General features: G+C 39.0%; 1 protein-coding gene and 1 pseudogene across 2 annotated transcripts in view; both read right to left on the reverse strand.

Annotated features, from left to right (window-relative positions):
* The window catches only part of Vmn2r-ps11 (vomeronasal 2, receptor, pseudogene 11), a 211881-nt pseudogene that overhangs the window by 62803 nt on the left and 133998 nt on the right, over positions 1 to 15080 (reverse strand). The window lies entirely within an intron of this gene.
* Positions 1 to 15080, reverse strand: part of Vmn2r7 (vomeronasal 2, receptor 7) — a 28943-nt gene that overhangs the window by 5006 nt on the left and 8857 nt on the right. Inside the window, exon 3 of the mRNA NM_175674.3 lies at positions 11359 to 11589. Within this exon, the coding sequence (NP_783605.2) occupies positions 11359 to 11589 (231 nt within the window). The remainder of the gene's footprint in view (positions 1 to 11358; positions 11590 to 15080) is intronic.

The following is a 15080-nucleotide window of genomic DNA, read 5'->3' on the forward strand; positions in this document are numbered from 1 at the left end:
AGGAAATAATACACTTTATAATAGCCACAAATAATATAAAATATTTTCAGGGAACTCTAACTTGCTTTCTCTCTCTCCCTCCCTCCATCCTTCCCTTCCTCCATTCCTTTCTTTTTTTCCTACAGATGGAAAACATTAATGACTGTGCTTATTTCCTTACAGTTTATGGGTCTATTTAAATTGTTTATCTGGTCCTGATTTAACTTTGATAAGTGGTTTCTATCAAGAAATTTATGCACTTTATAGATAGATAGATCGATAGATAGATAGATAGATAGATAGATAGATAGATATCAAGAATTTGTGCACTTTCCACCATAAATCTATTGTCATTTAAAAAAATTTGAAGTCTGTGTAAAAAGAAACACAAGAAGATATCAGAAGATGGAAATTACTGCAATGTTCATCAATCAGTAGGATCAATACAGGAAAAATGGCCTTCCAAAAGGCATTCTCCATAATACTAGTACATTGCTCAATTATATTTATAGTACCTTTATTTGAAACAGCCAGAAACTGAAAACAGCATAAATGTTCCTAAACCAAAAAATGGATTACAAAAATGTGATAAGTCTAAACAATGTGATTATTGATGAACCATGGCACATTTGTAGAAGAGGACTGACTTGTCGGGATTGAATGAGAGAGTATACACTTAATCCTGTAGAAACATTATGCCCCAGGAAAGAAGGATACTGGCATGTGTGGGGTGGGTGTGTGTGGTAGGATGGGGAGCTCTCTTTCAGAAGCAAAAGTTATAGGAGATTGTGTGAAGAACTCAGGGAGAAGAACCATGGAAAGGAGCAACACTAGAATGTAAATATATAAAATAATTTAATAAAAAAACAATGACTATAAAATTTGCAAATGGATTGAACTTGAAAAAATCATCCTGTGTGTGGTAAATCTAGACAAAATGGCCCTCATGATATATATTCCCTTATTAGTGAATATTAGCTGTAAAGTAAATGATGACCATGCTATAGTCCAAAGACATAGAGAGGCTACAGAAGAAGGAGAGCTCAAAGGAGTTCCTATGAATATCCTTGGGAAGGAGAAATAAAGAACATCCCTGATGTGTGGAGGAAGGTGGGAAATGGGAACAGTAGAGTTTATGTTCAGTGAGTATGGAAGGAGAAAATACAGGGACAGAAAAATGGAAATGTGGACCATTTGGGGAACAAGCTAGAAACCCAGTGCAATAGAAATTCCTAATAATCTAAGATACTGATCCTAGCAGTTGGGATTATGAAGCCTTAACTGACAATATCCTTTAACCAGGAGAGACTTGTAGCAGAGGAATTAGGACACCAAACTAGATACATAAGCTTCAACCTACAATTTGGCCTACCTATACGATGGTCTGGGTTAAAGGGTGCACAGGAATTTGTGGGAGTGACCAAACAATTCCTAGTCCTGATTGAAACCCATGCCACAAGAGGAATCCCACACCTGATACTGCCTGAAATGCCAGGATCCAGAGGGTGGTGAGCTCAGAGACCTGGGATAAAACCAGACAAGATTGGCACCACTCCCCCTCTGAAAAAAAGTCTTGACATTTTCCTTTCCAATTTGTATGTCTTCAACTTCCTTTTGTTGTCTAATTATTCTGGCTAGAACTTCAATTATTATACTGAATAGATTGGGAGAGAGTAGGCAGCCTTGTCTAGTCCCTGATTTTAGTGAGATTGCTTCAATTTTCTCTCCATTTAGTTAGATGTTGGCTTTTGGTTTGCTGTATATTGCTTTTATTATTTTTAGGTATGAGCCTTGTATTTCTGATCTTTCCAAGACTTTTAACATGAAAGGGTGTTGTGTTTTGTCAAATGCTTATACTACTTGAAGTTCTAGCCAGAGCAGTTAGACAACAAAGTGAGGTCAAAAGGATACAAATTGGAAAGGAAGAAGTCAAGATATCACAATTTGCAGATGAAATGATAGTATACTTATGTGACCCCAAAAATTCCACTGGAGAACTCATACATATGACAAACAACTTCAGCAAAGTGGCTGCATATAAAATTAACACAAAGAAATCAATAGTCGGCTTCCTGGCCAGCGGAGTTGCCTGACACCCGCAAGGGCCCACACAGGATTCTCCACGGGATCCTAAGACCTCTAGTGAGTGGAACACAGCGCCGGCCCCAATCCAATCGCGGGGAACCGGAGACTTTGGTACATAGGGAAGCAGACTACCCGGGCCTGACCCGGGGCAAAAGCCCCTTCCGCTCCACTCGAGTCCCGGGCTTCCTTGCCAGCAGAGTCGCCTGACACCCGCAAGGGCCCACACGGGATTCCCCACGGGATCCTAAGACCTCTAGTGAGTGGAACACAACTTCTGCCAGGAGTCCGGTTCGAACACCAGATATCTGGGTACCTGCCCTGCAAGAAGAGAGCTTTCCTGCAGAGAATACTCTACCCACTGAAACCAAGGAGAGTGCTACCCTCCCAGGTCTGCTTATAGAGGCTAACAGAGTCACCTGAAGTACAAGCTCTTAACAGAGACAACTATAACAGCTAGCTTCAGAGATTACCAGATGGCGAAAGGAAAACGTAAGAATCCTACTAACAGAAATCAAGACCACTCACCATCATCAGAACGCAGCACTCCCACCCCACCTAGTCCTGGGCACCCCAACACAACCGAAAATCTAGACCCGGGTTTAAAAACATTTTTCATGATGATGATAGAGGACATCAAGAAGGACTTTCATAAGTCACTTAAAGAATTACAGGAGAGCACTGCTAAAGAGTTACAGGCCCTTAAAGAAAAGCAGGAAAACACAGCCAAACAGGTAGAAGTCCTTAAAGAAAAACAGGAAAACACATCCAAACAGGTAATGGAAATGAACAAAACCATACTAGAACTAAAAAGGGAAGTAGACACAGTAAAGAAAACCCAAAGCGAGGCAACGCTGGAGGTAGAAACCCTAGGAAAGAGATCTGGAACCATAGATGTGAGCATCAGCAACAGAATACAAGAAATGGAAGAGAGAATCTCAGGTGCAGAAGATTCCATAGAGAACATCGACACAACAGTCAAAGAAAATATAAAATGCAAAAGGATCCTAACTCAAAACATCCAGGAAATCCAGGACACAATGAGAAGACCAAACCTACGGATAATAGGAATTGATGAGAATGAAGATTTTCAACTTAAAGGGCCAGCTAATATCTTCAACAAAATAATTGAAGAAAACTTCCCTAACATAAAGAAAGAGATGCCCATGATCATACAAGAAACCTACAGAACTCCAAATAGACTGGACCAGAAAAGAAATTCCTCCCGACACATAATAATCAGAACAACAAATGCACTAAATAAAGATAGAATATTAAAAGCAGTAAGGGAGAAAGGTCAAGTAACATATAAAGGAAGGCCTATCAGAATTACACCAGACTTTTCACCAGAGACTATGAAAGCCAGAAGAGCCTGGACAGATGTTATACAGACACTAAGAGAACACAAATGCCAGCCCAGGCTACTATATCCGGCCAAACTCTCAATTACCATAGATGGGGAAACCAAAGTATTCCACGACAAAACCAAATTCACACAATATCTTTCCATGAATCCAGCCCTTCAAAGGATAATAACAGAAAAGAAGCAATACAAGGACGGAAATCACGCCCTAGAACAAACAAGAAAGTAATCCCTCAACAAACCAAAAAGAAGACAGCCACAAGAACAGAATGCCAATTCTAACAACAAAAATAAAAGGAAGCAACAATTACTTTTCCTTAATATCTCTTAATTTTAATGGACTCAATTCCCCAATAAAAAGACATAGACTAACAGACTGGCTACACAAACAGGACCCAACATTCTGCTGCTTACAGGAAACCCATCTCAGGGAAAAAGACAGACACTACCTCAGAGTGAAAGGCTGGAAAACAATTTTCCAAGCAAATGGACTGAAGAAACAAGCTGGAGTAGCCATTCTAATATTGGATAAAATCGTCTTCCAACCCAAAGTTATCAAAAAAGACACGGAGGGACACTTCTTACTCATCAAAGGTAAAATCCTCCAAGAGGAACTCTCAATTCTGAATATCTACGCTCCAAATGCAAGGGCAGCCACATTCATTAAAGACATTTTAGTAAAGCTCAAAGCAACATTGCACCTCACACAATAATAGTGGGAGACTTCAACACACCACTTTCATCAAGGGACAGGTCCTGGAAATGGAAACTAAACAGGGACACAGTGAAACTAACAGAAGTTATGAAACAAATGGACCTAACAGATATCTACAGAACATTTTATCCTAAAACAAAAGGATATACCTTCTTCTCAGCACCTCACGGGACCTTCTCCAAAATTGACCATATAATTGGTCACAAAACAGGCCTCAACAGATACAAAAATATTGAAATTGTCCCATGTATCCTATCAGACCACCATGGCCTAAGACTGATCTTCAATAACAACATAAATAATGGAAAGCCAACATTCACGTGGAAACTGAACAACACTCTTCTCAATGATACCTTGGTCAAGGAAGGAATAAAGAAAGAAATTAAAGACTTTTTAGAGTTTAATGAAAATGAAGACACAACGTACCCAAACCTTTGGGACACAATGAAAGCATTTCTAAGAGGGAAACTCATAGCTCTGAGTGCCTCCAAGAAGAAACGGGAGACAGCACATACTAGCAGCTTGACAACACATCTAAAAGCTCTAGAAAAAAAGGAAGCAAATTCACCCAAGAGGAGTAGATGGCAGGAAATAATCAAACTCAGGGGTGAAATCAACCAAGTGGAAACAAGAAGAACTATTCAAAGAATTAACCAAACGAGGAGTTGGTTCTTTGAGAAAATCAACAAGATAGATAAACCCTTAGCTAGACTTACTAAAGGGCACAGGGACAAAATCCTAATTAACAAAATCAGAAATGAAAAGGGAGACATAACAACAGATCCTGAAGAAATCCAAAACACCATCAGATCCTTCTACTGAAAGACCCCCGCAGGGAGACCCTCACTCAAGCCTCGGAACACTACAAAAGGATATACTCAACAAAACTGGAAAACCTGGACGAAATGGACAAATTTCTGGACAGATACCAGGTACCAAAGTTGAGTCAGGATCAAGTTGACCATCTAAACAGTCCCATATCACCTAAAGAAGTAGAAGCAGTTATTAATAGTCTCCCAGCCAAAAAAAGCCCAGAACCAGACGGGTTTAGTGCAGAGTTCTATCAGACCTTCAAAGAAGATCTAATTCCAGTTCTGCACAAACTATTTCACAAAATAGAAGTAGAATCTACTCTACCCAACTCATTTTATGAAGCCACTATTACTCTGATACCTAAACCAAAGAAAGATTCAACAAAGATAGAGATCTTCAGACCAATTTCTCTTATGAATATCGATGCAAAAATCCTCAATAAAATTCTTGCTAACCGAATCCAAGAACATATTAAAGCAATCATCCATCCTGACCAAGTAGGTTTTATTCCAGGAGTGCAGGGATGGTTTAATATACGAAAATCCATCAATGTAATCCATTATATAAACAAACTCAAAGACAAAAACCACATGATCATCTCGCTAGATGCAGAAAAAGCATTTGTCAAGATTCAACACCCATTCATGATAAAAGTTTTGGAAAGATGAGGAATTCAAGGCCCATACCTAAACATGATAAAAGCAATCTACAGCAAACCAGTAGCCAACTTCAAAGTAAATGGAGAGAAGCTGGAAGCAATCCCACTAAAATCAGGGACTAGACAAGGCTGCCCACTTTCTCCCTACCTTTTCAACATAGTACTTAAAGTATTAGCCAGAGCAATTCGACAACAAAAGGAGATCAAGGGGATACAAATTGGAAAAGAGGAAGTCAAAATATCACTTTTTGCAGATGATATGATAGTATATATAAGTGACCCTAAAAATTCTACCAGAGAACTCCTAAACCTGATAAGCAGCTTCGGTGAAGTAGCTGGATATAAAATAAACTCAAACAAGTCAATGGCCTTTCTCTATACAAAGAATAAACAGGCTGAGAAAGAAATTAGGGAAACAACACCCTTCTCAATAGTCACAAATAGTATAAAATATCTTGGTGTAACTCTAACTAAGGAGGTGAAAGATCTGTATGATAAAAACTTCAAATCTCTGAAGAAAGAAATTAAAGAAGATCTCAGAAGATGGAAAGATCTCCCATGCTCATGGATTGGCAGGATCAACATTGTAAAAATGGCTATCTTGCCAAAAGCAATTTACAGATTCAATGCAATCCCCATCAAAATTCCAACTCAATTCTTTAACGAATTAGAAGGAGCAATTTGCAAATTCATCTGGAATAACAAAAAACCTAGGATAGCAAAAACTCTTCTCAAGGATAAAAGAACCTCTGGTGGAATCACCATGCCTGACCTAAAGCTTGACTACAGAGCAATTGTGATAAAAACTGCATGGTACTGGTATAGAAACAGACAAGTAGACCAATGGAATAGAATTGAAGACCCAGAAATGAACCCACACACCTATGGTCACTTGATCTTCGACAAGGGAGCTAAAACCATCCAGTGGAAGAAAGACAGCATTTTCAACAATTGGTGCTGGCACAACTGGTTGTTATCATGTAGAAGAATGCGAATCGATCCATACTTATTTCCTTGTACTAAGGTCAAATCTAAGTGGATCAAAGAACTTCACATAAAACCAGAGACACTGAAACTTATAGAGGAGAAAGTGGGGAAAAGCCTTGAAGATATGGGCACAGGGGAAAAATTCCTGAACAGAACAGCAATGGCATGTGCTGTAAGATCGAGAATTGACAAATGGGACCTAATGAAACTCCAAAGTTTCTGCAAGGCAAAAGACACCGTCAATAAGACAAAAAGACCACCAACAGATTGGGAAAGGATTTTTACCTATCCTAAATCAGATAGGGGGCTAACATCCAACATATATAAAGAACTCAAGAAGGTAGAGTTCAGGAAATCGAACAACCCCATTAAAAAATGGGGCTCAGAACTAAACAAAGAATTCTCACCTGAGGAATACCGAATGGCAGAGAAGCACCTGAAAAAATGTTCAACATCCTTAATCATCAGGGAAATGCAAATCAAAACAACCCTGAGATTCCACCTCACACCAGGCAGAATGGCTAAGATCAAAAATTCAGGTGACAGCAGATGCTGGCGTGGATGTGGAGAAAGAGGAACACTCCTCCATTGTTGGTGGAATTGCAGACTTGTACAACCACTCTGGAAATCAGTCTGGTGGTTCCTCAGAAAATTGGACATAGTACTACCGGAGGATCCAGCAATACCTCTCCTGGGCATTTATCCAGAAGATGCCCCAATTGGTAAGAAGGACACATGCTCCACTATGTTCATAGCAGCCTTATTTATAATAGCCAGATGCTGGAAAGAACCCAGATGCCCCTCAACAGAGGAATGGATACAGAAAATGTGGTACATCTACACAATGGAGTACTACTCAGCTATTAAAAAGAATGAATTTATGAAATTCCTAGCCAAATGGATGGACCTGGAGAGCATCATCCTGAGTGAGGTAACACATTCACAAAGGAAATCACACAATATGTACTCACTGATAAGTGGATATTAGCCCCAAATCTAGGATTCCCAAGATATAAGGTACAATTTGCTAAACACATGAAACTCAAGAAGAAGGAAGACTGAAGTGTGGACACTATGCCCCTCCTTAGAATTGGGAACAAAACACCCATGGAAGGAGTTACAGAGACAAAGTTTGGAGCTGAGACGAAAGGATGGACCATGTAGAGACTGCCATATCCAGGGATCCACCCCATAATCAGCATCCAAACGCTGACACCATTGCATACCCTAGCAAGATTTTATTGAAAGGACCCAGATGTAGCTATCTCTTTTTTTTTTCCATTTTTTATTAGGTATTTCGCTCATTTACATTTGCAATGCTATACCAAAAGTCCCCCATAGCCACCCACCCCCTCTCCCCTACCTACCCACTCCCCTTTTATGGCCCTGGCGTTCCCCTGTACTGGGGCATATAAAGTTTGCGTGTCCAATGGGCCTCTCTTTCCAGTGATGGCCGACTAGGCCATCTTTTGATGCATATGCAGCTAGAGTCAAGAGCTCCGGGGTACTGGTTAGTTCATAATGTTGTTCCACCTATAGGGTTGCAGATCCCTTTAGCTTCTTTGGTACTTTCTCTAGCTCCTTCATTGGGGGCCATGTGATCCATCCAATAGCCGACTGTGAGCATCCACTTCTATGTTTGCTAGGCCCAGGCATACTCTGACAAGAGACAGCTATATCAGGGTCCTTTCAGCATAATCTTGCTAGTGTATGCAATGGTGTCAGCATTTGGAAGCTGATTATGGGATGGATCCCCGGATATGGTAGTGTCTACATGGTCCATCCTTTTATCTCGATGTAGCTATCTCTTGTGAGACTATGCCGGGGCCTAGCAAACACAGAAGTGGATGCTCACAGTCAGCTAATGGATGGATCACAGGGCTCCCAATAGAGGAGCTAGAGAAAGAACCCAAGGAGCTAAAGGGATCTGCAACCCTATAGGTGGAACAACATTATGAACTAACCAGTACCCCGGAGCTCTTGACTCTAGCTGCATATGTATCAAAAGATGGCCTAATCAGCCATCACTGGAAAGAGAGGCCCATTGGACACGCAAACTTTGTATGCCCCAGTACAGGGGAACGCCAGGGCCAAAAAGGGGGAGTGGGTGGGTAGGGGAGTGGGGGTGGGTGGGTATGGGGGACTTTTGGTATAGCATTGGAAATGTAAATGAGCTAAATACCTAATAAAAAATGGAAAAAAAGAGAAATCAATAGTCTTCCTCTATTCAAAGGATAAATAAGCTGAGGAAAAAATTGGGGTTACGATATGCTTCACACTAGTAACAAATAATGTAAAGTATCTTGGAGTTACTCTAACCAAGGAAGTGAAAGGTCTGTATGACAAAAACTTCAAGTTTCTGAAGAAGGGAATAGAAGACCTCAGAAGATGGAAAGACCTCCCATGCTCATGGAGTGGCAGGATTAACATAGTGAAAATGGCCATTTTACCAAAAGCAATCTACAGGTTCAATGTAATCCCTATCGAAATTCCAAATCAATTCTTCACAGAGACTGAAAAAGCAATTCTCAAATTCATCTGAAATAAAAACAACAACAACAACAACAACAAACCAACAACACTAGGGTAGCAAAAAAATATCTTCAACAATAAGAGAACTAGTGGGAAATCACTGTCCCTGACCTCAAGCTGAACTACAGAGCAATAGTGGTAAAAAAAACTGCATCATATTGGTACAGAGACAGGCAGATAGATCAAGGGAATAGAACTGAAGATCCAGAATTAAGCTCACACACTTATGGTCACCAGATCTTTAACAAAGAAGCCAAAAGCATCTAGTGAAAAAAGACAACAACATATTGAACAAATAGTGCAGACTGAAGTGGAGGTTGGCATGTAGAAGAATAACTTGATCTATTCTTATCTCCTTATACAAAGCTCAAGTCCAAGTGGATCAAGGACCTCCAGATAAAACCAGACACTCTTAATCTAATATGAGAGTATGGGGAAGTGCTTTGAATATATAGGCACAGGGAAATTTTTCCTGAACAGAAGACCAATGCCTTAAGCTCTAGGATAGACAAATGGGATTTAATAAAACTGCAAAGCTTCAGTAAAGCAAAGGACACTGTCAATTGGAGAAAACATGAACCTACAGAGTAGGAAAGATCTTTACCAACCACACATCTGAGAGAGGGCTAAATATCCAATATGTACAAAGATCTCATTCCAGAGAACCAAACAACCCTGTTAAAATGTGGAGTATAGAGTTTAAAAGGGAATTCTCAACTGAAGAGATTGGAATGGCCGAGAAGCACCTAAAGAAATGTTCAACATTCTTAGTTATCAGGGAAAGGCAATTCAAAACAACTATGACAGTCCACCTCACACCAATCAGAATGGCTTAGATCAAAAACTCAGGTGACAGTATATACTGGTTAGGATGTAGAAAAAGAGGAAAACTCTTCTATTGCTAGTGGTACTGAAAACTGGATCAACCATTCTGGAAATCAGTTTGGTGGTTTCTTAGAAAATTGGACGTAGTACAGCCTGAGGACCCAACTATATAACTCCTGGACATATACCCAAAGATGTTTCAAAATATAACAAGGACACATGCTCCAGTATGTTCATAGCAGTCTTATTTATAATAGCCAGAATCTGGAAACAACCCAGATGTCCCTCAACAGAGGAATAGATACAGAAAATGTGGTACATTTACACAATGGAGTACTACTCAGCTATTAAAAAATGAATTCATGAAATTTGCAAGCAAATGGATTGAACTACAAAATACCACAAATGAGGTAACCCAGTCAAAAAATGTACACACATAATATGTACTCAGTTATAGTTGGATATTAGACAAAAAGCTTGGAATACCCATGATACAACTCACAGACCATATGAAACTCAAGAAGATGGCAAAAGTCTGGATGCTTCAGTCCTTCTTAGAAGGAGAAACAAAATAATCATGAGAGGTAGAATGAGGGATGAATGTGGGACAGAGAGAGGAGGAGGGAAGAGTGGTACATGATCAAGTGTGGGAGGAGACAGGGGAGAGAAGTACAGAGGGTTAGGAAATTGAAAGGGGTGTAGCAGTGGGAATGATGAACTGAGGGTATCCACTAGAAAGTCCCAGATGCCAGAAAAGTAAGAGGCTACACGATGCAACAGGGATGACATTATGTGAAATACCCACCGAAGAGGAGATATAATCTGTGGAGACCTTATTCAGATGTAAGGCACAGTCCCTGATTACAGGATGTGGCCACCCACCCATCTCAAAAATATTAACCCAGAATTGCTTCTGTCTAGAGGAAATGCAGGGACAATTAGTGAAGTAGAGACTGAAGGAAAGGCCATCCAGAGACTTCCTCTCCTAGGGATCCATCTCATCTGTGGACACCAAACCCAGACACTATTGCTGATGCCAAGAAGGATTTGCTTCTTATTATTGATATATCACAAATCAATTTAAATATAAAAAGTAAAAATTAGGAAACACTATAACCAATTCTTCTTTCAAAAGATAATAAAATTACTGTGTTCCAATGAAACATTCTCAATATATCATAATAGTACTAAATTATATAAAAGTTTTCATGTATTTTAATAAAATATGGACTCTTAACATTCTAAATAAATAAACAACAATACAAAAAGACCATATGCTACATTCAGTAAAATGATTTGGAATATGGTGAAAGCATTAGGTGTTTTGCATTTATTTAGTGCCTAAAATATATATATATATTTTCTCTCTGTATGTATAAACAAAAGTATGTCAGGTCAACCAACCCTTGAAGATTCAGTGTTCCAAAATAATGTTGAGTTCTTTGGAAGAACAAATTCATATTTTGAACTTGTGAATTTGTATTCTCCAACTTTGACAAAGGTTATTTCTCCAGTATTATCCATGTGCCAATTGAGGATATCATAAGATCCATTTAATACATCTCCATTCCTGCCAAGTTCTATTTTCCTTCCATCATGGGTAATGAATTTTATTTTTGTCAAGTACAACCATAGCTAATAATGAAGAGTAAGAAAATAGTTAAAAAAGGGAAAAAAGTATTTGGTAAACATTTAAATACTTAGAAAATAAATATTTGTAAAGAAAATAGATTTCATATGTAATTTATAGTATTCTCATTTTTCTAATGCTGTTTTTGTTGCCAATTCTGATATCCTCTAGCCACAGGTGGTAGTTAAAACAAAGAATGTTTTGGTAAATTGAGATATGCTGTGCATGTAACATGTATATTGGGTTACAAAGTTTTAAAAAGAATGAAACCTATCTCATAAACAATTTAACATTTTATTTTATTATCATGACAGTATATTAAATTGTTACAACATTATAAATAGTATTTTAGACATACTGGATTAAATGCTTTGTGAAATTTAACTTTATCTTTTTCCCTTATTTTTAACCTCTGGACAATTTTAATATGACACTAATGTATACTACAATTGTATGTATTTGCTAGTGTAAATTAAGTTTATACTATGGCTTAACAGTATAATATCTCTGTATCAAGAGCCTGGAAAATGTTTAGAATAATTTCATTCCCCTTACTCCATATTCCCTATGTAAAGATACAAAAGTTCACAAGTCTTTCTTTCTTTTGAAAATCTCAGCCTAGTAGAGAGACTGGATGGTCAGGCTCTAAAAGTTAAAAATTAAAAGTTTATGTTGTGACCTTGGGCACAGAGTCATCGGACAACTCCCCCCCCCCTCCCTAGAGGACTCTCCATGCCATCTTAAGACCACCGGTAAGTGGAACACAACTTCTGTTCCATTCCAATCGTGCGGGACCAGCATTAGGGAAGCAGAAAACCTGGCCTGAGCAGGGTCACAAGTCCCTTACAGTTGGCACCAGCTCTGGGTCATCTGGGTGAGGAGTCGGAGGACACCCCCAAGGTGCCTAGAGGACAGCTTCTGAGGCATACCCTGTTTCGGCTCCAGACATCCGGGCACCTTCCCTGCAAGAGGACAGTCCAGGAGGGATTTGCCAGAGCAACTGGGGAAGCCATCTTGGTTCCCAGAACCCTCTGAGACTAGTCTGGGTAGGTGAGAGTGTGGACTACAGAAACTAACAGCTTCTGGGACAGTCCCTGTTTCAGGCCTTCATCTTCTGCCAGGAGGCAGGTCTGAATGCAAGATATCTGAGCACCTTCCCTGCAAGAGGAGAGTTGCCTGCAGAAAGTACTCAGACAACTGAAACTCAGGAGAGAGATAGAATGCAAGGTCTGCTGATAGAGGTTAATAGAATCATGAGAGGAACAAGCTCTAACCAGAGACAACTATAATAACTAACACCAGAGATTATCAGATGGCAAAAGGCAAACATAAAAATCTTACTAACAGAAACCAAGAACACTAACCATCATCAGAACACAGCACTCCCACCTCAACCAGTTCTGGGCACACAAACATACCCAAAAACCTAGACCCGGATTTAAAAGTATATCTCATGACATCAAGAGGACATCAAGAAGGACTTTAATAACTCACTTAAAGAAATACAGGAGAACACTGCTAAAGAGTTACAAGTCCTTAAAGAAAATCAGGAAAACACAACCAAACAGGTAGAAGACCTTAAAGAAAAATAGGAAAGCAAATCCAAACAGGTAATGGAAATGAACAAAACCATACTAGACCTAAAAAGGGAAATAGACACAATAAAGAAAACCCCAAGTGAGGCAACACTGGACATGGAAAACCTAGGAAAGAAATATGAAACCATAGATGCCAGCATTAGCAACAGAATACAAGACATGGAAGAGAGAATCTCAGGTGCAGAAGATTCCAGAGAACATCTGTACAACAGTCAAAGAAAATGCAAAAAGATTCTAACTCAAAACATCCAGTAAATCCAGGACACAATGAGAAGACCAAACCTACAGATAATAGGAGTAGATGAGAATGAGGGTTTTCAACTTAAAGGGCCAGCAAATATCTTCAACAAAATTTAGAAGAAAACTTCCCAAGCCTAAAGAAAGAGATGCCCATGAACATACAAGAAGCCTACAGAACTCCAAATAGACAGGAACAGAAAAGAAATTCCTCCTGACACATAATAATCAGAACAACACATGCACTAAATAAAGATAGAATATTAAAAGCCGAAAAAGAAAAAGGAAAAGGAAAATATAAAGAGAGGCCTATCAGAATACACCAGACTTTTCACCAGAGACTATGAAAGCCAGAAGATCATGGACAAATGTTATACAGACATTAAGAGAACACAAATGCCAGCCCAGGCTACTATACCCAGTCAAACTTTCAATTACTATAGATGGAGAAGCCAAAGTATTTCATGACAGAACCAAATTCACACATTATCTTTCAATGAATCCAGCCCTTCAAAGGATAATAAAAGAAAAAAACCAATACAAGGATGGAAAACACGCCCTAGAAAATGCAAGAAAGTAATCCTTCAACAAAACTAAAAGGAGACAGCCACAAGAACAGAATACCAACTCTAACAACAAATTTTATAGGAATCAACAATTACTTTTCCTTAATATCTCTTAATATCACTGGACTGAATTCCCCAATAAAAAGACATAGACTAACAGACTGGCTACACAAACAGAACCCAACATTTTGCTGCTTACAGGAAACCCATCTCAGGGAAAAAGACAGACACTACCTCAGAATGAAAGGCTGGACAACAATTTTCCAAGCAAATGGTGTGAAAAAACAAGCTGGAGTAGTCATTTTAGTATCTAATAAACTCGACTTCCAACACAAAGTTATCAAAAAAAGACAATGAGTGACACCATACTCATCAAAGGTAAAATCCTCCAAGAGGAACTCTCAATTCTGAATATCTATTCTCCAAATAGAAGGGCAGCCACATTCATCAAAGAAACATTAGTAAAGCCCAAAGCACACATTGCACCTCACACAATAATAGTGGGAGGCTTCAACACACCACTATCATCAATGGACAGATTGTGGAAACAGAAACTAAACAGGGACACAGTGAAACTAACAGAAGTTATGAAACAAATGGACTTAACAGATATCTACGGAACATTTTTATCCTAAAACAAAAGGATATACCTTCTTCTCAGCACCTCATGGTACCTTCTCCATATTGAACATATACTTAGTCGCAAAACAGGCCTCAATAGATACAAAAATAATGAAATTGTCCCATGCATCCTATCAGATCACAGTAGACTAAGGCTGATCTTCAATAACAACATAAGTAATATAAATCCAACATTCACGTGGAAACTGAACAACACTCTTCTCAATGATACCTTGGTCAAGGAAGGAATAAAGAAAGAAATTAAAGACTTTTTAGAGTTTAAGGAAAATGAAGCCACAGCATACACAAACTTATGGGACACAATGAAAGCATTTATAAGGGGAAAACTCACACCTCTGAGTGCCTCCAAAAAGAAACTAGAGAGAGCACACACTAGCAGCTTGACAACACACCTAAAAGCTCTAGAACAAATGGAAGCAAATTCACCCAAGAGAAGTAGACAGGAGGAAATAA

The sequence above is a fragment of the Mus musculus genome, chromosome 3 (assembly GCF_000001635.26).
Source record: "Mus musculus strain C57BL/6J chromosome 3, GRCm38.p6 C57BL/6J".
Lineage (NCBI taxonomy): Eukaryota > Metazoa > Chordata > Mammalia > Rodentia > Muridae > Mus > Mus musculus.